This window comes from Gorilla gorilla, chromosome 7 (assembly GCF_029281585.2).
Source record: "Gorilla gorilla gorilla isolate KB3781 chromosome 7, NHGRI_mGorGor1-v2.1_pri, whole genome shotgun sequence".
In the NCBI taxonomy this organism is placed as follows: Eukaryota; Metazoa; Chordata; class Mammalia; order Primates; family Hominidae; genus Gorilla; species Gorilla gorilla.
The window spans coordinates 13,300,132-13,322,692 of NC_073231.2; the positions used below are offsets into that span (position 1 = coordinate 13,300,132).

Genomic DNA, 22,561 nt, shown 5'->3' on the forward strand with positions numbered 1-22,561 from the left:
TGACTCTATGGCAGCTGCTCCCAGCTTGCAAGAAGCCTCCGACCTTCTCCTCCCAGCCTTCCACCCCAGCTTGCAAAAAGCCTCCAACCTTCTCCTCCCAGCCTTCCAACACCACCCAGCTGGCCAGAGAAGACGCCAGGGCCATATCTATTTGCTGTGGTCCTAATTTCTTCCTAGAGCCAGAGAGGCTAATCTCTAAGTTGTTTTTAGGCTTCAGCTCAGGAGTCTCTGCATCACCTCCTCCTGGAGGCCTTCCTTGACCTGCACTGCCATACCTTTTACTCTGCATTCAGTCACACCCAGTGTATATTGTGGTGTATGTGTGAGTGTGTGTGTACATACACACATACACATCAGAACATTTGTTATTGTGTGTAGGAGCGTGTCTGTTTGTCACACTGGAATGTGAAGTTTCTGAAGATCGGTGCCATGTCCTACTAATGGTTGCATCCCAGGATGCCACGCAGAGCCTGATGCAATAGATGCTCAGAAATCTTTGTTGGCTACATGAGAGAGGGAGTGATGAGTGACAGAATGTGTGGAGAATATGATGAGTATTCTGAGAGTGAGGACTGGAAGGTGATGCCTCTTCCAAGAAGAAAACCTTCCACGTTTGCAACTTCCTTCCCCATGGCTGCAAGATAAGGTCATACTGGGGACAAGACAGTGCTGAAGACACAGTGATGCAGGGATATGGAGGTGCTGGGGACATGGTGATGCTGGGGACATGGAGATGCTGGGGACATGGTGATGCCAGGGATGTGGAGGTGCTGGGGACATAGTGGTTCTGGGACATGGGAATGCTGGGGACATGGAGGTGCTGGGAACATAGTGGTGCTGGGGATATACATGGTCATTTTAGTGGCATGATGATGCTGAGGGAGAGGGTGACAATGAATCACAGCAATGTTGGGGACATGTGGTGCTGTGCTGGGGACATAGTGATGCTGGGGACATGGTGACTGTAAGTGCATATGATTCCAGGGACATGGTAATGCTGGAGATATGGAGGTCCTGGGAACATGGAGGTGCTACAGACGTGGCTTTGCTGGGGACATGGCAATGCTGGGGACATGATGATTCTGGGGACATGGAATTGCTGGGGACATGGAAGTTCTGGGGACATTGAAGTACTGGGGACATGGAGGTGCTGGGGACATGGTTGTGCTGGGGACGTAGTGGTCCTGGCTTCATGGTGGTTCTGGGCACATGGTGACTCTGAAGGCATGTGGTGGGAACATGGTAATGGTGGGGACATGGTGGTGCTAGAGGTATGGTGGTGCTGGGACATGGTAATGCTGGGTTCATGGAGGTATTGGGGACACGGAGGTGCTGCAGACATGGTAATGCTGGGTTCACGGAGGTATTGGGGATATGGAGGTGCTGGGGACACGGAGGTGCTGGCTTCATGGAGGTATTGGGGGCATGGAGGTGCTGGGGACATGGTAATGCTGGGTTCATGGAGGTATTTGGGACATGGAGGTGCTGGGGATATGGTAATGCTAGAGGACACGGTCATTTTGGGGACATGGTGATGCTGGGGGACATGGTGACACTGAAGACATGGTGGTGTTGGGCACGTGGTAATGCTGGGCCATGGAAGTGCAGATGACATTTTGATGGTGAGAGCATGGTGGTGCTGGGGACGTAATTGTGGTGCTGGGCATACGGCACATGGCGATGCTTGGAACATCGTAATGCTGGGAACACAGTGATGCTGAAGACATCGTGGTGCTGAGGGACATGATGACACTAGGGACATGGCAGTGCTGGCAACATGGTGTTGCTGGGGATATAGTGATTCTAGGGGAAATGAAGCTGGATGATACAATAATGCTGGGACATGGTGCTGAGAGACACGGTGACACTGGGGACAAGGTGGGCTTCATTTCTTTGGCTCCCTCAGCGTGAGCCAGATGGATGCTCACAGTGGCAGGTGCAAATGAAAAGATGTTGGAAGAAGGGCTGTCCCGCAGCAGCGTCTGGGGGAAGTGCTCCAGCCCCACAGGAAGGTGAGCCGAGGGCTGGGAAGAGCAGCTTCAGAGGATTAAATGTTGGGTGGGAGGAGGTGGCCCAGCTAATTATAAAGCTTGTGTCAGAGATGAGGGCAGATTATCAGGTCTTTTTCTGCACCACGATTTTGAAAAAGAGAGAAGAGTTCTTTCTCTTGGGACAGATGGGGTTACGTGGAGAGGAGGGTGAGAAGGGGAGATGGGGGCCCCAGCTACTCCAGAAATGGGCACGGTGGCCACAGCCAGGGAGGACCACGGCTGCCTATGGCCTGTACACCAACGGGGGTCCTGGGCTGAGCCACCTGTAAGCTGGGATGACTCCTCGCCTCTGGTAAGTGCTCGGGGCCAGCTTCCAACAGGCCTGGCTCTAGGAAGCATCAGCTTGGCTCATCTGTGTGCATTTCTCAGCCCAACTCGGTGCAGAACACAGGACTGGAGCCCTGGGGAGCACAGGTTCTGCCTCCTGGGCCCTGGTGGAGTTGGCCAGAAAGGACGCAGGCCCAGATGTGGGAATTGTTGGAGAAGCTGCACTGAAGATGGGGTTCCCCGGGTTTTGGGGGCTGAATAAAACTCTGCGAAGGAGGAAAGCGAGGCAGGGGCCGCAGGACAGGGGCCATATTGCAGGAAGCCCTTTGAGCCAGGCAGCCCGGTGTGAATGGGGAATTCCCATGTGAGCAAGAAGCAGGAGGTGAAGTGCCCAGAGCAGGCGTGGCCTCCTGGGCTGGGAAGAGCACAGAAAAGCACAGACAGCCTATGCAGCCCTGTGTGAGGCTCCTCTCTGGGCGACAGTAGGAGCAGGAATGCACTGTGGGAGACTGGCCTTGACCTCCCGCAGCAGCTCTGAGCCCCATCTCCCATGATGGCAGCAGTGGCTGGATATTCACCTGTAGGGTTTATCATGCACCTTGCACAGACTTCAGGGGAATGTGAGAAGCAGCATCATGTTTATGTGAAAGCAAACCTCAATACGTAATGAAGACACACAGCTTCAAACAGTGGCACCCCCTCTGGGTTAAGGACACAGAGCTCCAAGTCTCCCTGTCTGTACCCCTGTCCCTGTGTGGCTTGAAACCCATGCCTTCCACTTCAGCCCTCTCACCCAACATCTGGAGAGGGGGAGTCCGAGGAGGCGAGAACCCCCAGGGGCCACACAGGGAGACCTCATGAGCAGGGCTGTGCTGCGCGAGCCTCCCGTGTCTCCGTCCAGCCTTCGTACCTCTGTGTTTAATGGTCCTCTCTTTACTTACCCACCTCCTTAGAGACAAACCGCTAAAATACTGTTCAAAAAAGTTCAAGGTTGGTGGAAGTGGGCAAGAGAAACAAGAGGAAGGAAAGAAATAAAGATTTATTGCTGGACGTGCTGACTCATGCCTGTAATCCCAGCACTTTGGGAGGCCGAGGTAGGTGGATCACCTGAGGTCAGGAGTGTGACCAGCCTGGCCAACATGGCAAAACCCCATCTCTGCAAAAATACAAAAATTAGCCAGGTGTGGTGGCGTACACCTGTGATCCCAGCTACTCAGGAGACTGAGGCATGAAAATCTCTTGAACTCGGGAGGCAGAGGTTGCAGTGAGCTGAGATCTCACTACTGCATTCCAACCTGGGCAAGAGAGCGAGACTCTGTCTCAAAAAAAAATTGATTCTTGCTCAGTGTCAGGTGCTTTCATGTCTAGACTTATCTAATGATCATAACCACTATGCAGTGTGGCTATGGCTGCATTTTACAGATGGGGGCCACCAAAGTCCAGATTGCATCTTCACTTTCTGGGCCACACAGGAGTAGGTGGTGGGTCTGGGATTTTTTTTTTTTTGAGACAGGGTCTTGCTGTATTGCCCAGGCTAGAGTGCAGTGGCATGATCGTGGCTGATTGCAGCCTTAACTTGCCAGGCTCCAACCATCCTCCCACCTCAGCTTCCCAAGTAGCTGGGACCACAGGTACACACCATCCAGCTAATTTTTGTATTTTTGGTAGAGATGGGGTTTTGCCATGTTGCCCAGGCCAGTCTCAAACTCCTGAGCTCAAGCAATTCACGGGGCTGGAATTTGAACTCAGATCTGTCCCATGCCCAACTTTTGTCCTTCCTTCTGTTCCATCCAAATAGATTCACTTGCCTCTCCACAGTGGAGTGGAGCACATTTGGGGTGGGCAGGAAGCACCTCTATAAAGAAGGGAAGAGACAGGAAATGCCAATCCCCCAGGCTGCTCTCTGACCCCTCTTCCTCTGCCCTGTTACAGCTGCCAGAGCCCCCACACCATGAACAGCACCCCCAGGGATGCCCAGGCCCCGAGCCACCGTGAGTGCTTCCTGCCCTCTGTGGCTCGCACCCCCTCGGTCACCAAGGTCACGCCAGCCAAGAAGATCACCTTCCTCAAGCGAGGGGATCCACGGTTTGCTGGGGTCCGCCTGGCCGTTCACCAGCGCGCCTTTAAGACCTTCAGCGCCCTCATGGACGAGCTGTCCCAGCGCATGCCTCTCTCCTTTGGGGTGCGCTCTGTCACCACACCCCGGGGCCTGCATAGCCTCAGCGCCCTGGAGCAGCTGGAAGATGGTGGCTGCTACCTCTGCTCTGATAAGAAGCCCCCCAAGACCCCCAGTGGACCAGGCTGGCCACAGGAGAGAAACCCCACTGCTCAGCAGTTGCGGGATATCGAAGGCCAGCGTGAAGCCCCAGGAACCTCCTCCTCCCGGAAGAGTCTTAAAACCCCCCGGAGGATACTGCTGATTAAGAACATGGACCCTCGCCTCCAGCAGACAGTGGTTCTCAGTCACAGGAATACTAGGAACCTGGCCGCCTTTCTCAGCAAAGCCTCAGATCTCCTGCGCTTTCCTGTGAAGCAGTTGTACACGACCAGTGGGAAAAAGGTAGGCTGTTGGGGTCTGATGTTTCCTTGAAAAGGTTCTTTAGACCTCAGGTCAAAATACTCACGTGGAAGAGAGAGATTATTCCTTAAAAAGAGGCATTTGATTGCCCTGCTACTAATTAAAGGTGAACAGCATGGAGACACTCAGTCAAGTCAATAAATCAACAAGCAGCTGTAATTCACATTTTTAGGTATATTTAGACGGCATGTGGTAAGTGGCAGGCATTGTGCCTTGTGTACTCTTTTTTTTTTTTTTTTTTTTGCTTTGTTTTTTTTGAGATGGAGTTTAACTTTTGTCACCCAGGCTGCAGTACAATGGCATGATCTCGGCTCACTGCAACCTTTGCCTTCTGGGTTCCAGTGATTCTCCTGTCTCAGCCTCTGAGTAGCTGGGATTACAGGCATGTGCCACCATGCCCAGCTAATTTTCTACTTTTAGTAGAGACAGGGTTTCTCCATGTTGGTCAGGCTGGTCTTGAACTCCCAACCTCAGGTGATCTGCCCGATTCGGCCTCCCAAAGTGCTGGGATTACAGGCATGAGCCACCATGCCCAGCAGCCTTGTGTACTCTTATTGTTGTCTTATCCAATAACCTATTATTGCAGGGGTTCAGTGCAGGAAACAAACTACTCAAGTTACCTTAAGCAGAAAGTGATTTAATACAGGGCATTGGAGGGCTTCATCTTTGGGAAGCCAGAGAGTGAATTGGAAGCTGGGTCTGCAGGAATGGCTCCCAGCACGTGCAGGAAGCTACTACCTCTGCTGGAAGCCACTATGATTATTGAGTTCAAGCACACGCGTGAATGTAATTTTTGCCTTTCCAGGTTCTGCAGGACATGAATTTCCACCAAAGGTGGGCAGAATGGAGGATGGAGGTTGACTGACCTAATTCACAGTCTCCTCAAGATTCAGTCATGTTGCTACTTAACATCTGTATGCACCATTCCACCAATACTTCATAAATATCATATCACTGGGCACAGTGGCTCAGGCCTGTAATCCCAGCACTTTGGGAGGCTGAGGCAGGCGGATCACCTGAGGTCAGGAGTTCGAGATCAGCCTGGCCAATAGGGCGAAACCCTATATCTACTAAAAATACAAAAATTAGTCAGGTGTGTTGGCGCACACCTGTAATCCCAGCTACTCGGGAGGCTGAGGCAGGAGAATTGCTGGAACCTGGGAGGCAGAGGCTGCAGTGAGCCAAGATCGCACACTGTACTCCAGCCTGGGTGACAGAGCCAGAGTCCATCTCAAAAAAAAAATCATATCATAACATCATTACAAAAACTTCATTATAAACATCAGCTACAGCAGCATGCACTCATGTAGTAACAGAGCTCTCCCTCCTACAATCAAAAACACATTCACCTTCTCCCCACAATCACATTATCACTGGACCCTTTGTCTTCTATGCTGTGACAACCTCACCTTGATATCATCTATCTCAAGGTCTGCTTAGGTGGTCCAGCACCATCAAAGTACCCTATGTTAAGTAGTATAGGAAATAAAGAACAAAGAAAAGGGAAATTGATTAATATGTATACCTAGCAGAGCTATGAAAAAAATTAGGCTATCTACTGCAAGGCCTTCGTTGGTGTTTAAAGCTTCTTTCCACTCTCCACTCCCTGTTCCTCTGTCTCTCACCAGCACCTCAGCTGATTATGCTTATGTACTCAGCAGAGTGACCGAACCATATTCCTGAGGGGTCTGAGCCCTTGGGGTTCCTCACTACATGGGCCGTGGTGTTGTGTTCATGTTTATCCCTGGACATGACAGCCAATGGGCTGCATGGGTAATAGATGACTTCCTCCCTATCCCATTGTGTAATAGTAGCCCTATTTCCCCCTTAGACAATCAGAACCAGCCACCCCATCCAACACAGAGCTTCCTTGTTGCCTATTGGTTCATTGTCATGAGAAGCCTTATATGGCCAAGGTGACCGTCTCAGCTTTCAGCTCCATGGGGCCACTGTTGTGTCTTCCTTTTTTTTTTTGAGACAGAGTCTCACTCCTGTCACCCAGTCTGGAGTGCAGTGGCGCGATCTCGGCTCACTGCAACCTCTGCCTCCTGGATTCAAGCAATTTTCCTGCCTCAGCCTCCCAAGTAGTTGGGATTACAGGCATTCACCACTATGCCCAGCTAATTTTTGTATTTTTAGTAGAGATGGAGTTTCACCATGTTGGCCAGGCTGGTCTCGAACTCCTGACCTCAGGTGACCCATCTGCCTCGGCCTCCCAAAGTGCTGAGACTACTGGCGTGAGCCACCGCGCCCAGCCCACTTTTGTGTCTTCTAAGGGGGAACATTCTCCCTTGGGTCCTGAGACCTCCAAACCCGTGCCATAACCCATGCAGCTTACTTCTATCCAAAGAACCAATTTTATAGCAAAAGAAGTGAGACCCTGGACTAACATCCTTGGAATTCACTGTATAGCTTGCAGACACCAAAACTGCTGGGATGGAAAGCAAAATGTTTCCAGTGAGGTCACAGGTGTAGTAGACTAAGATACAGGTGTCTTAGTCGCCAGAGAAACAGCACTATGTTTCAGTTGCCATTTCAGAGCACATATCACTGTATCAGCCATACTTCAGTACAGGAAACAGAATCCTCTCTCAGCATCTTTTTTTTTTTTTTTGAGATGGAGTCTCCCTCTGTCACCCAGGCTGGAGTGCAGTGGCATGATCTTGGCTCACTGCAACCTCTGCCCTCTAGGTTCAAGCGATTCTCCTGCCTCAGCCTCCCCAAGTAGCTGGGCCTACAGGCACCTGCCACCATGCCCAGCTAATGTTTTTTTGTTGTTGTTGTTTGTTTTGGGTTTTTTTTGTATTTTTAGTAGAGATGAGGTTTCACCATGTTGGCCAGGCTGTTCTTGAACTCTTGTCCTCAGGTGATCTGCCCTCCTTGGCATTCTAAAGTGCTGGGATTACAGGTGTGAGCCACTGTGCCCAGCCTTCTCTCGGCATCTTAAGCAGGAAAGAATTACACTCAGAGGGTTTGATGCTTAGAGATTCAGTGAAAGGCTGGAGGAGCACAGTCTGGGTTCCTGGAAAAGATTTCCAGAATGTCACAAACGAACCTGTCAGGGATGTCTAGGAAATGAGGAAAGTGGGTTTTGGGGGGTTGCCTCTGGAATGACTGTGCTCTGAATTACCGCACCATTGCTGGGATCCCAGATGGGAAGATGATGGGTACTAGAACAACGAGAGCATCTTTTGATGTCTCAGTGGCACACGCCTCTCTGCATCTTTGACTTCCTTTTGCTTGTGGCAAGAGTCAGGAACAAAAGGAAGATGGCGTGTGCTTCGCTGCCACGTTCCATGCCCTGTTCAAGTGCATCTTATTAGTGGGACTTATTTCGCATTTAGATTCCAAGCTGCAAGAGAGTTCAGGAAATGGGCTGGCAGCTTTCTAAACTCTGCAGTACTGGGCCAGTCATGGTGGCTCACATCTGTAATCCCAGCATTTTGGGAGGCCAAGGCCGGTGGATCACTTGAGGTCAGGAGTTTGAGACCAGCCTGGCCAACATGGGGAAACCCCGTCTCTACTAAAAATTCAAAATTAGCCAGGCATGGTGGTGTGTGCCTGCAGTCCCAGCTACTGGGAAGGCTGAGGCAGGAGAATCGCTTGAACCTGGGAGGTGGCGGTTGAACATGAGAGGTGGAGGTTGCGCCACTGCACTACAGCCTGGGTGACACAGCGGGACTCCATCTCAGAAAACAAACAAACAAACAAACAAAAAGCATGAAAACCAAAACAAACAAAGAAACCTCTGCAGTACTGGAAAGCATACCAGAAAGAGAGTGGGATAGAAGCAGCTGGTATGGGGCATAGCATTCACTACACAAACTCACAAGGTAGCTGATATTACTATTATTAATTTATTAATTACTATTATTAATATTTGAGACAGGGTCTGGTTCTGTTGCCCAGGTTGGAGTGCAGTGGCACAATCTCAGCTCATTGCAGCCTCGACCTCCTGGGCTCAAGTGATCCTCCCATCTCAGCCTCCCAAGCAGCTGGGACTACAGGCACATGCCACTATGCCTGGCTAATTTGTTTGTTTGTTTGTTTGTTTGCTCTTTGTTTTTGAGATGGAGTTTCACTCTGTTGCCCAGGCTGCAGTGCAGCGGCATGATCTTGGCTCACTGCATCCTCCGCCTCCCGGGTTGAAGCAATTCTCTGCCTCAGCCTCCCAAGTAGCTAGGATTACAGGCATCTACCACCACGCTCAGCTAATTTTTTTTTTTTTTTGTATTTTTAGTAGAGATGGGGTTTCACCATGATGCCCAGGCTGATCTCAAACTCCTGGGCTCCAGGGATCTACCCGCCTCGGCCCCCCAAAGTGCTGAGATTACAGGCGTGAACCACTGCATCTGGCTGGTAGCTGATATTATTATCCCCTTGGGACAGATAAGAAAAGTGAGGCACAGAGGTTAAGTAATTTGCTCCTAGTTGCATGGCTGGCCAATAAGAGAGCCAACATCGATGCTTGGAAAATGAAAAAGAACATGCTCTGTGCTTCAAAGATGAAAATACATCCCCAAGCATTGCTAATTACAATGTAATGCAAGGATGCTTTTGAGTTAGTGGCATTACCGTGGACTAGCATGTGCCACATAAACAGACAAATGAGACGAGGTCCTACCTTCAGTTAGCTATAGTTTAGTGGGTGCGATGATGGGGAGAGAGCTGGCGTAACATGAGTGAACTGGAGAAAAAGACTTAGGATATTTTCACCTAGACTTATTGTAGAGCTGTGAGAGTTTCTGTAAATATAACGACCTCATTTCTCCCCAGGAAGGACTGCGACATGATTATCAACTTTCAGATTCCCTCCTGGATAGTCATTCTTGAAAATGCTCCTTTTCCTGTAGATTTTAGACTTCTACCTCTCCCTAGGAATGGGAGCATCATTTAGTCTTCAATTTTTTTCTTCTTCCCTGGAGAGTTTGATTGCCTAGAAGCATGGCTACATCCATGAATTGATAGACTTGGGTCATGTTTGCAATTTTTGATGGGCCAGGAATCCAAATCAAAGAAGAAATGGACCTCGTCATTTAAAACAAACTTCTAGGCTGGGCGCGGTGCCTCACGCCTGTAATCCCAGCACTTTGGGAGGCGGAGGCCGGCGGATCATGAGGTCAGGAGATCGAGACCATCCTGGCTAACACGGTGAAACCCTGTCTCTACTAAAAATACAAAAAATTAGCTGAGTATGGTGGCGGGCACCTGTAGTCCCAGCTACTCTGGAGGCTGAGGCAGGAGAATGGCGTGAACCCAGGAGGCAGAGCTTGCAGTGAGCCCAGATCGCGCCACTGCACTCCAGCCTGGGTGACAGAGTGAGACTCTGTCTCAAAAAAAAAAAAAAAAGAAACAGAAAAAAACTTCTAATTACCTAGGCTGAAAGATCTGGTGCACAACAAACTTCTATGACATTTTTTGGGGAAGAGAATGTAATGTTCCTTCTTTTTTTTTTTTTTTTTTTGTTGTTAATGGGCATACCCTTATAATTTTAGAGAATGAAAAAGAACAAGCTCTGTGCTTAAAAGATGGAAATACATTCCCCAGCATTGCTCATTACAATGTAATCCCATCAATAGTGCAAACCCTCGGATCTGCAAGGGCTTCTCGGTCCAGGGACTGGTTTCCTGGAAAGGAATTCTGCAGTGACATGGCCTGCCCTGAGCCCAGGAGTGCATAGGGGACATTCTGATGGGTCTGGGGAGGGTCAGGAGCCCAGAGACCATTTCAGGAGTCTGGAAGGGAAGGGGTCCCTGCAGGGAGAGTGGTGCCTAGCCCCTCTCCCCTCCACTTGGGCAGAGGCAGAGGCAACAGACTCGGATTGTACCAGAAAACACAGATCAGGCTCCTTCCTTTGGGAAAAGAATGGGAGAGTGAATCGGGCCCCGCTGTGGGAGCTGGAGGGCGTGCTGCTCCAGCTGCTTCAGGGAATACATATTCTGGAGGGTGGACATGTGGGCAGAAATGTGGCCTACAGAAGTCTTTTGCAGCAGGGGCATCCAGAGTGCCCTTTGATCACAGGCCTCATGCCTGGCGGAGGGAGGGGTATAGCTAGACCGGGAGATCATGGTGGTGGGACCTCAGCCTCCAGCTAGTCATAGAGGTGTTATGGGAGTGGATAAGACCCCTCCTTGGACCAGGAGTCTGGGGTGAGATGTGCAGAAATCAGGACAGGGCTGGTGAGACTGGATCCTTCCTCCCCCAGGCCTCAGGTCAGAGGGGTTTCTGCAGCCCAGGCCTCCTGACCCCGCCCGCTCCTCCCTCAGGTGGACTCGCTGCAGGCGCTGCTGCACAGCCCCTCTGTGCTGGTGTGTGCCGGGCATGAGGCCTTCAGAACCCCAGCCATGAAAAATGCCAGGAAAAGCGAGGCTGAAAGTTTATCTGGGCTGACTTCAAGAAACAAAAACGGTGAGTTGGTTTTTGGGTTTCCGCCATCTGATTTGCACTGCATGGTGGTTCAGTAGGGCTGAGTGGACACCCTTCCAGGTAATTCAGGAAACTTCCCTTTGGCCCCACATCTTGGGTATCCCAGTCATTTTGGGATCTCTCTTGCCTCTTCCTCCTTCTCAGTACTGTCAATCTTACTTGGGTTCAACATTTGACTAAGATAGGAGAGGGCAGTGCTTGGTATATAAAAGGAACAGAGGCTGGGCATGGTGGCTCATGTCTGTAATTCCAGCCGTTTGGGGGGCCAAAGCAAGAGGATAGCTTGAGTCTAGGAGTTGGACACCAGCCTGGGCAACATAATGAAACACTGTCTCTAAAAAAAAATACAAAAAAATAAGCCAGGCGTAATGGCACATGCCTATAGTTTCAGCTACTTGGGAGGCTGAGGTGGGAGGATCCCTTGAGCCTAGGAGGTTGAGGCTGCAGTGAGCCATGATCGTACCACTTCACTCCAGCCTGGGTGACAGAGCAAAATCCTGTCTCCAAATAAATAAATAAATGGAACAGGGATTAAGAGATCTTGAACTTAAAGTTTCTAGAATCTAAAATAAATTTTATTAAGAGCCACAGGCACAGAGGCTCACACCTTTATTCCTAGCAACTTGGGAGGCCAGGACAGGAGGATCACTTGAGCCCAGGAGTTGAAGACAAGCCTAGACAACAGAGCAAGACCCTGCCTCTACCACAAACATCAATAAGTAATGAACAAATTAGCCAGGCATGGTGGCGCATGCCTGTGGTCCCAGCTACTCAGGAGGCTGAGGCGGGAGGATGATTTAAGCCCAGGAGTTTGAGACCTCAGTGAGTCATGATCGTGCCACTGCTCTCCAGCCTGGGCCACAGAGACCCTGCCTCAAAAAAGAAACAACTGCAGTGGCCATGACATCATGGCAGCAATGGGCGTTGCATCCTTTCAGGGTCACGATGGTCTCAGGCAACAGTGGTGGCCTGCATGGGGGTCAAAAGGACTAAAGCTAACCATGACCACGGATCATCCATCCATCCATACAACCAACCATACATTCAGCCAAAGAGCCACAGTCTGGACTATGTTATTTTTTAAAACCACACACACTTATTTTTAAAAGCACAATTAACAAATGCAGTCTGATGATGGAAGAATTCGGTGAGTAAACAAAGTACTATCCTTTGTGAAAAGCTCAGAAACACCAACAAGCACAGGCTCGGTGATCACTGTAGGTCAGGTGCTAGAGGCACAAGGACAGGCTCGGTGATCAGTGTGGGTCAGGCACTGGAGGCACAAGGACAGTTTACTCTGGGTCCCTCCCTGGAGGAGTGTCCAGTCTCATTTGGTCCCTGTGGAGGGCCAGGACTGGGCAAAGCCATCTTCTGCCCAGATGTGCACCTGGGGTTCTTTTGCTGGCCATGTGCTCAGCCTCTGCTAGCCCTACCCTTTTGCCACATGTTGGCTCAGGAGATGGAATTTGTTTTCATTTATTTATTTTTATTATACTTTAAGTTCTAGGGTACATGTGCACAACATGCAGGTTTGTTACATATGTATACATGTGCCATGTTGGTGTGCTGCACCCATTAACTCGTCATTTACATTAGGTATATCTCCTAATGCTATCCCTCCCCCCTCCCCCCAGGAGACGGAATTTGAAAGCACTTAGGGGCTTCATTCATTTGTTCTTTCTTTCTTTTTTTTTTTCCTTCTTTCCTTCTTTTCTTCCTTTCTTTTTTTTTTTTTTTTTTTTTTTTTGACGACAGAGTCTTACTCTGTCACCCACGCTGGAGTGCAGTGATGCGATCTAGGCTCACTGCAACCTCCGCCTCTCGGGTTCAAGTGATTTTTGTGCCTCAGCCTCCCGAGTGGCTGGGATTACAGTCTCCCACAACCACGCCCAGCTATTTTTTTGTGCTTTTAGTAGAGACGGGGTTTCCCCATGTTGGCCAGGCTGGTCTTGAACTCCTGACCTCAGGTGATCCGCCTGCCTCGGCCTCCCGAAGTGCTAGGTTTACAGGCGTGAGCTATGATGCCCGGCTCATTCTTTCTTAGAGCCACTCCTTTGCATCCCTAGCAGCCCTTTCTTCTCTTTTTCATGGCTGGGGTGCAGGCTTGACTAGCAGGACCTGAGATGGTTGGCCCAGGTCCTTCCCTGCAGCCATTTATCAACCAGGAGTTTGATGAGGGTTAGGGTGATAAATCACCACTAATAATCACAGAGAATATAACAGTTTACAATCAGGGTCATATGCAGCAGTTTATTGATTTCACCTGCTGTGCTGGGTGTGGGCATGAGGAGGGCCAGGAGCAAGCTCTGGGCACTGCCACTCTGCCTGCCAAGTCTGCCATCTCTCGAGAGCCTACTATGTGCTAGCAACTATAAAGGAAGTTTTATATGCACAGCCATGCATCAATACGAACCGAACCAATCAATATTATTATGCTTATTTTACGGTTCAGAAAACAGGCTCTGCTAAAAACTACACAGCCAGTAAGCAGCAGAGTTGAGATTGAATTCAGACTGAAGTTCTCCTTGCTAGACAATGCCAGTTCACAGACTGGTAGCTCTGTGGATTGTCATTCTAGAATAGCTCTGCCCTTATCATGCTTTTTTTTTTCTTTTCTTTTTTTAATGGTCTTGCTCTGTCATCCAGGCTGGAATGCAGTGGTGCATAGCTCACTGCAGCCTCCAACTCTGGGACTCGGGGGATTCTCCTGCCTCAGCCTTCCGAGTAGCTAGGAAGCTGGGACTGTAGGGGCATACTACCATGCTTAGCTAATTATTTTTTTACTTTTTTTTTTTTTTTTTTGTAGAGATGGTGTCTCACTAAGTTGTCCAGGCTGGTCTTGAAACCCTGAGCTCAAGCAGTCCTCCCACCTCGGCCTCCCAAAGTGCTTGGATTACAGGCCTGAGCCACCGCGCACAGCTGTTACCGTGCATTTTGGAGGCAGTGGTGATGTTCAGGTCGTGGGAGGCTCATGACTGTTTTATTCCTTTACCCTGATGCTGCCCATGGCTCACAATCTTTTCTTCTTTTCTTTTCCTCTTCACTGCGTGCCAGGGAGCTGGGGGCCAAAGACCAAGCCGAGTGTGATCCATTCGCGGTCTCCGCCAGGCAGCAGGCCGTGGCTGCCAGAAAGGCCTGGTCCTAGCAACCCCTCGGTGGGCCCTGCTCCTGAGAGGCACCCTCAGGACACGCCAGCTCAGTCGGGCCCGCTGGTGGCCGGCGATGACATGAAGAAGAAGGTCCGCATGAATGAGGATGGCAGCCTGTCCGTGGAGATGAAAGTCCGCTTCCACCTGGTCGGCGAGGACACGCTCCTATGGTCCCGGAGGATGGGCAGGGCCAGCGCCCTCACGGCAGCCAGTGGGGAAGACCCCATTCTGGGGGAGGTGGACCCCGTCTGCTGTGTGTGGGAGGGCTACCCTTGGGGATTCTCAGAGCCTGGGGTGTGGGGACCCCGGCCCTGCAGGGTGGGATGCAGGGAAGCCTTTGGCCGAGGCGGGCAGCCAGGGCCCAAGTATGAAATCTGGACGAATCCCCTGCATGCCTCCCAGGGAGAGAGAGTGGCAGCTCGGAAGAGGTGGGGACTGGCCCAGCACGTCTGCTGCAGTGGCCTGTGGGGCCACGGGACTGCTGGGAGGGAGAGATGCAGCCAGGACAGTGCCAGCCCAGCCTCCAGCACCGGCCTCCCCGAGGGCTCGGAGCCAGAGTCCTCCTGCTGCCCGAGGACTCCGGAGGACGGGGTGGACAGTGCCAGCCCCTCTGCCCAGATAGGGGCTGAGCGGAAAGCTGGACGGAGCCTGGGTGAGGACCCTGGCCTGTGCACAGATGGAGCAGGGCTGGGCGGCCCAGAGCAAGGCGGCCACCTGACACCCAGGGCCCGGAGTGAGGAGGGGGCTTCTTCAGACTCGTCAGCCAGCACCGGCTCTCATGAGGGATCCAGCGAATGGGGTGGGCGGCCCCAGGGCTGTCCAGGCAAGGCAAGGGCCGAGACCTCTCAGCAGGAGGCCAGCGAGGGAGGCGACCCCGGTTCTCCAGCCCTGAGCCTTTCATCTTTAAGGAGTGACGACCTGCAGGCAGAGACGCAAGGACAGGGTACCGAGCAGGCCACGGGAGCGGCTGTGACAAGGGAGCCTCTGGTTGTTGGCCTTTCCGGCTCCTGGGACTCGGAAGGAGCCTCTTCCACCCCTTCCACCTGCACTTCTTCCCAGCAGGGGCGGAGAAGGCACAGAAGCCGGGCCAGTGCAATGTCCTCACCCAGCAGCCCTGGCCTTGGCCAAGTGGCCCCGAGAGGCCATCCCAGGCATTCTCACTACTGCAAGGACACCCACAGCCTACTGGACTCCTCTGTAACCAAGCAAGTGCCGAGGCCTCCTGAGCGGCGAAGGGCCTGCCAGGATGACTCAGTGCCACGATATTCTGGAAGCTCATCGAGCACCAGGACACAGGCCTCTGGGAACCTGAGACCTCCCTCCTCGGGATCTCTTCCTTCCCAGGACCTTCTGGGAACCAGCAGTGCCACTGTCACCCCTTCAGGCCACTCGGATTTTGCTTCTGGAGTCTCCCCGCACAATGCTCCCTCTGCCGGGTGGGCAGGGGACGCGGGGTCCAGGACATGCTCGCCGGCCCCCATACCGCCCCACACATCCAACTCCTGCTCAAAATCTGGGGCTGCCAGCCTGGGGGAAGAGGCCAGGGACACGCCTCCGCCCTCCTCACCCTTGGTTCTGCAGGTTGGACGGCCTGAGCAAGGGGCGGTGGGCCCCCACCAAAGCCGCTGCTGCTCACAGCCTGGGATGCAGCCGGCCCAAGAGGCCCAGCGGGAACCCTCCCCTGAGGCTAGCTGGCTGTGTGGCAGGTACTGTCCCACCCCACCCAGGGGGCGGCCCTGCCCCCAGAGGCGCTCTTCCAGCTGTGGGAGCACCGGCAGCAGCCACCAAAGCACTGCCCGGGGGCCAGGTGGGAGCCCGCAGGAGGGGACACGCCAGCCGGGCCCCACGCCACCCCCAGGCCCCAATTCAGGGGCATCAAGGAGAAGCAGTGCCAGCCAGGGTGCGGGATCTGGGGGGCTGTCCCAGGAGAACACCTTGAGGAGTGGGGGAGGCCCCCAGGGGCAGGAGGAGGCCAGTGGTGTGTCACCCAGCTCTCTGCCCCGCTCGTCTCCAGAGGCTGTGGTCCGCGAGTGGCTGGACAACATTCCAGAAGAGCCCATACTCATGACATATGAGATGGCGGACGAGACCACAGCTGCAGCTGGGGGTGGCCTGAGAGGCCCCGAGGTGGACCCTGGGGATGACCATTCTCTGGAAGGCCTGGGGGAGCCAGCTGAGGCGGGACAACAGTCCCTGGAAGGGGACCCCGGCCAGGACCCAGAGCCAGAGGGAGCCCTCCTGGGGAGTAGTGACACTGGTCCCCAATCAGGAGAGGGTGTCCCCCAAGGGGCAGCTCCAGAGGGAGTTTCCGAGGTCCCTGCAGAGGCCGGAGCAGACAGAGAGGCCCCAGCCGGCTGCACGGTGAGCCTGCGGGCACTTCCTGGCCGGGTGTCTGCCTCCACGCAGATCATGAGGGCGCTGATGGGCTCCAAGCAGGGCCGGCCCAGCAGCGTGCCCGAAGTGTCTAGGCCCATGGCCAGGAGGCTCAGCTGCTCAGCTGGGGCCCTCATTACTTGTCTGGCCAGTCTGCAGTTATTTGATGAAGACCTTGGGTCTCCTGCCAGCAAAGTGAGGTTCAAAGACTCCCCTCGGTACCAGGAGCTGCTCAGCATCTCGAAGGACCTGTGGCCAGGATGTGACATTGGGGAAGACCAGCTGGACTCAGGCCTCTGGGAGCTCACATGGAGCCAGGCTCTGCCAGACCTTGGGTCCCATGCCATGACGGAGAACTTCACGCCCACGTCCTCCTCTGGTGTGGACATCAGCAGCGGCTCTGGAGGCTCAGGGGAGAGCAGCGTACCCTGTGCCATGGATGGCACCCTGGTGCCACAGGGGACAGAGCTGCCCCTGAAAACCTCCAACCAGAGGCCTGATTCCAGAACTTCTGAGAGCCCAGGGGATCTGGAAAACCAACAGCAGTGTTGTTTCCCAACCTTCTTGAACGCCCGAGCCTGCGCTTGTGCCACCAATGAGGATGAAGCAGAAAGAGACAGTGAGGAGCAGAGGGCGAGCTCGAACCTGGAGCAGTTAGCTGAAAACACAGTGCAAGAAGAAGAGGTGCAATTAGAGGAAACTAAAGGAACAGAAGGAGAAGGGCTGCAAGAAGAGGGGGTGCAGTTAGAGGAAACTAAAGAAACAGAAGAAGGGCTGCAAGAAGAGGGAGTGCAGTTAGAAGAAACTAAAACAGAAGGGCTGCAAGAAGAGGGGGTGCAATTAGAGGGAACTAAAATGGAAGAAGGGCTGCAAGAAGAGGGGGTGCAGTTAGAGGAAACTAAAACAGAAGGGCTGCAAGAAGAGGGGGTGCAGTTAGAGGAAACTAAAATGGAAGAAGGGCTGCAAGAAGAGGGAGTGCAGTTAGAAGAAACTAAAACAGAAGGGCTGCAAGAAGAGGGGGTGCAATTAGAGGGAACTAAAATGGAAGAAGGGCTGCAAGAAGAGTGGGTGCAGTTAGAGGAAACTAAAGAAACAGAAGGGCTGCAAGAAGAGGGGGTGCAGTTAGAGGAAACTAAAGAAACAGAAGGGCTGCAAGAAGAGGGGGTGCAGTTAGAGGGAACTAAAGAAACAGAAGGGCTGCAAGAAGAGGAGGTGCAGTTAGAGGGAACTAAAGAAACAGAAGGGCTGCAAGAAGAGGGGGTGCAGTTAGAGGGAACTAAAACAGAAGGGCTGCAAGAAAAGGGGGTGCAATTAGAGGGAACTAAAGAAACAGAAGGGCTGCAAGAAGAGGGGGTGCAATTAGAGGGAACTAAAATGGAAGAAGGGCTGCAAGAAGAGTGGGTGCAGTTAGAGGAAACTAAAGAAACAGAAGGGCTGCAAGAAGAGGGGGTGCAGTTAGAGGAAACTAAAGAAACAGAAGGGCTGCAAGAAGAGGGGGTGCAGTTAGAGGAAACTAAAGAAACAGAAGGGCTGCAAGAAGAGGGGGTGCAGTTAGAGGGAACTAAAGAAACAGAAGGGCTGCAAGAAAAGGGGGTGCAATTAGAGGGAACTAAAGAAACAGAAGGGCTGCAAGAAGAGGGGGTGCAGTTAGAGGGAACTAAAACAGAAGGGCTGCAAGAAGAGGGGGTGCAATTAGAGGAAACTAAAGAAACAAAAGGGCTGCAAGAGGGGGTGCAGTTAGAGGGAACTAAAACAGAAGGGCTGCAAGAAGATGGGGTTCAGTTAGAGGGAACTAAAACAGAAGGGCTGCAAGAAGAGGGGGTGCAATTAGAGGAAACTAAAGAAACAAAAGGGCTGCAAGAAGAGGGGGTGCAGTTAGAGGGAACTAAAACAGAAGGGCTGCAAGAAGAGGAGGTGCAGTTAGAGGGAACTAAAGAAACAGAAGGGCTGCAAGAAGAGGGGGTGCAGTTAGAGGGAACTAAAACAGAAGGGCTGCAAGAAAAGGGGGTGCAATTAGAGGAAACTAAAGAAACAGAAGGGCTGCAAGAAGAGGGGGTGCAGTTAGAGGGAACTAAAACAGAAGGGCTGCAAGAAAAGGGGGTGCAATTAGAGGGAACTAAAGAAACAGAAGGGCTGCAAGAAGAGGGGGTGCAGTTAGAGGGAACTAAAACAGAAGGGCTGCAAGAAGAGGGGGTGCAATTAGAGGAAACTAAAGAAACAAAAGGGCTGCAAGAGGGGGTGCAGTTAGAGGGAACTAAAACAGAAGGGCTGCAAGAAGAGGAGGTGCAGTTAGAGGGAACTAAAGAAACAGAAGGGCTGCAAGAAGAGGGGGTGCAGTTAGAGGGAACTAAAACAGAAGGGCTGCAAGAAAAGGGGGTGCAATTAGAGGGAACTAAAGAAATGGAAGAAGGGCTGCAAGAAGAGGGGGTGCAGTTAGAGGAAGTTAAAGAAGGGCCAGAAGGAGGACTGCAAGGAGAGGCTCTTGAAGAGGGTCTCAAAGAGGAAGGACTTCCAGAAGAAGGAAGCATCCACGGGCAGGAATTGTCAGAGGCCAGCTCTCCGGGTGGGAAAGGCTCCCAGGAAGATGACCCAGTCCAGGAGGAGGAAGCAGGAAGAGCCTCTGCCTCTGCAGAGCCGTGCCCCCCAGAGGGCACAGAGGAACCCACAGAGCCCCCTAGTCAACTCAGCGAGACGGACCCAAGCGCCAGCGAGAGTCAAAGTGGCTCCCAGCTTGAGCCTGGCTTGGAAAAGCTGCCCGGAGCCACCATGATGGGCCAAGAGCACACACAGGCCCAACCCACCCAGGGGGCTGCAGAGAGGAGCTCTTCGGTGGCCTGCAGAGCGGCTCTGGACTGCGACCCCATCTGGGTGTCCGTGTTACTGAAGAAGACGGAGAAGGCCTTCCTGGCCCACCTTGCCAGTGCGGTGGCTGAGCTCCGAGTACGCTGGGGCCTGCAGGACAATGATCTGCTGGACCAGATGGCGGCCGAGCTGCAGCAGGACGTGGCCCAATGCCTCCAGGACAGCACCAAGAGAGAGCTCCAGAAGCTCCAGGGCCGGGCGGGGTGGATGGTGCTGGAGCCTCCAAGGGAGGCCCTCACCGGGGAGCTGCTCCTGCAGACCCAGCAGCGCAGACACCGTCTCCGGGGCCTGCGAAACCTCTCGGCCTTCTCTGAGCGGACCCTGGGCCTGGGGCCCCTCTCCTTCACCCTGGAGGACGAGCCAGCCCTCAGCACAGCCCTGGGGAGCCAGCTGGGCGAGGAGGCAGAGGGGGAGGAGTTCTGTCCCTGCGAGGCCTGCGTGAGGAAGAAAGTGAGCCCTATGTCCCCCAAGGCCACAATGGGGGCAACCAGAGGTCCCATCAAAGAGGCCTTTGACCTGCAGCAGATTCTGCAGAGGAAGAGGGGAGAACACCCTGATGGGGAGGCAGCAGAGGTGGCCCCTGGCAAGACCCACACGGACCCCACGAGCACTAGGACTGTCCAGGGAGCTGAGGGAGGGCTGGGGCTGGGGCTGAGCCAGGGGCCTGGAGTAGACGAGGGTGAGGATGGCAAGGGGAGCCAGAGACTCAACAGAGACAAAGATCCCAAACTCAGGGAGGCAGAAGGAGATGCAATGGCTCAGAAGAGAGAAGGGAAAACTCACAACAGTGAAACCAGTGTGGGCAGTGAGCTGGGGGAAGCTGAGCAGGAGGGAGAGGGCATAAGTGAAAGGGGAGAAACTGGGGGTCAAGGCTCTGGGCATGAGGACAACTTGCAGGGTGAAGCTGTGGCAGGAGGTGACCAAGATCCAGGACAGAGTGATGGGGCCGAAGGCATAGAGGCCCCGGAGGCTGAAGGGGAGGCCCAGCCAGAGTCAGAAGGTGTAGAGGCCCAGCCAGAGTCAGAAGGTTTAGAAGCCCCGGAGGCAGAAAAGGAGGCCCAGCCAGAGACAGAAAGTGTAGAGGCCCTGGAGACTGAAGGGGAGGCCCAGCCAGAGTCAGAAGATGTAGAGGCCCCAGAGGCAGAAGGGGAGGCCCAGCCAGAGTCAGAAGGTGTAGAGGCCCCAGAGGCAGAAGGGGAGGCCCAGCCAGAGTCAGAAGGTGTAGAGGCCCCAGAGGCAGAAGGGGAGGCCCAGCCAGAGTCAGAAGGTGTAGAGGCCCCAGAGGCAGAAGGGGAGGCCCAGCCAGAGTCAGAAGGTGTAGAGGCCCCAGAGGCAGAAGGGGAGGCCCAGCCAGAGTCAGAAGGTATAGAGGCCCCAGAGGCAGAAGGGGAGGCCCAGCCAGAGTCAGAAGGTGTAGAGGCCCCAGAGGCAGAAGGGGAGGCCCAGCCAGAGTCAGAAGGTATAGAGGCCCCAGAGGTAGAAGGGGAGGCCCAGCCAGAGTCAGAAGGTGTAGAGGCCCCAGAGGCAGAAGGGGAGGCCCAGCCAGAGTCAGAAGGTATAGAGGCCCCAGAGGCAGAAGGGGAGGCCCAGCCAGAGTCAGAAGGTGTAGAGGCCCCAGAGGCAGAAGGGGAGGCCCAGCCAGAGTCAGAAGGTGTAGAGGCCCCGGAGGCTGAAGGGGAGGCCCAGCCAGAGCCAGAAGGCGTAGAGACCCCGGAGGCTGAAGGGGAGGCCCAGCCAGAGCCAGAAGGAGAAACTCAAGGTGAGAAAAAGGGGAGCCCTCAGGTCAGTCTAGGAGATGGCCAATCTGAGGAGGCTTCTGAAAGCAGCAGCCCAGTCCCTGAAGACAGGCCCACTCCACCCCCTTCCCCAGGTGGAGACACTCCCCACCAAAGGCCAGGCTCCCAAACAGGCCCTCCCTCCTCCAGAGCATCCTCTCGGGGCAACTGCTGGCAGAAAGACTCAGAAAATGACCATGTACGTGGAGACAAAAGGAGCCCTGATGCCAAGTCCACGGGGGCCCCTCATGCAGAGAGGAAGGCCACCAGGATGTACCCAGAAAGTTCTACTTCTGAGCAAGAAGAGGCCCCTTTGGGCTCAAGGACTCCAGGGCAGGGGGCCAGTGAAGGCTATGACCTACGAGAGGACCAGGCCCTCGGAAGTCTCGCCCCCACCGAGGCAGTGGGCAGGGCAGACGGCTTCGGCCAAGATGACTTAGATTTCTAGACAAGATCAAGCTACAAAACAATCACGAGCTTGGGAGCTCTGTTTTTATTCATATTTTTTGTACAAAACTGAGCAACGTTCAGTCCGCTGGAGACGTCCACAGTACATGGACAAAGACCAAGGACTTGCCAAGGACACAACCCATGCCATGCTGTCCCGGGACTCTAAGTCCAGAAGCTTCAGAGAGCTCTGCGGCCCGTCCCACACGCAGTGTGAAGAAAGGGGGGTCTGCGGATCTGCCCGGTTATCGGAGGTCAGCCCAGCTCCCATTTATTTGTCTGCAGAGCCTGAAAGATGGAACTGATTGGAAAGGCTCCAGTTTAGCTTTTGTTTGTGGGTTTGTTTTCTGCTAGCAAGTGTTTCTCGCCGTCTTTTCCCTATTGATCTCCTGTTACTTTTCTCCTTGGCTTCTGTTGGCATTCACCTCATTTGACTTTGAGGTGCTTTTTTTCTAGTCTTGAATATATTTGGTGACTCTGCAGAAATACTTGGGCAAAGCAGGTAACTTCAGAGTCGTTGGATAAAGTTTGTTCTCAAACCCAAAGTCCAAATTGTTTTTCCTTAATTCATACTTTTTGTAATGAAAAAATGGAAAATGCAAAAAAACGCAGAGAGGAAGAAATAATCCTGTC

General features: G+C 53.1%; 1 protein-coding gene across 1 annotated transcript; it reads left to right on the forward strand.

The window, feature by feature from the left end:
* Positions 1-4,258: 4,258 nt before the first annotated feature.
* RP1L1 (RP1 like 1) lies at positions 4,259-22,465 on the forward strand. The gene is made up of 4 exons (XM_055349073.2): positions 4,259-4,878; positions 11,163-11,304; positions 14,377-17,726; positions 19,233-22,465. The coding sequence occupies exons 1-4, from the start codon at positions 4,270-4,272 to the stop codon at positions 21,927-21,929; spliced, it is 6,798 nt and encodes a 2,265-aa protein (XP_055205048.2). The 5' UTR covers positions 4,259-4,269; the 3' UTR covers positions 21,930-22,465.
* Positions 22,466-22,561: the final 96 nt, after the last annotated feature.

Coding starts and splice junctions, on each gene's coding strand:
- RP1L1 (XM_055349073.2), top strand. CDS start 4,270: ATGAACAGCACCCCCAGGGATGCCCAGGCCCCGAGCCACCGTGAGTGC. Junction 11,305..14,376: donor GACTTCAAGAAACAAAAACG/GTGAGTTGGTTT, acceptor ACTGCGTGCCAG/GGAGCTGGGGGCCAAAGACC. Junction 17,727..19,232: donor AAGGGCTGCAAGAAGAGGGG/GTGCAGTTAGAG, acceptor GTGCAATTAGAG/GGAACTAAAGAAATGGAAGA.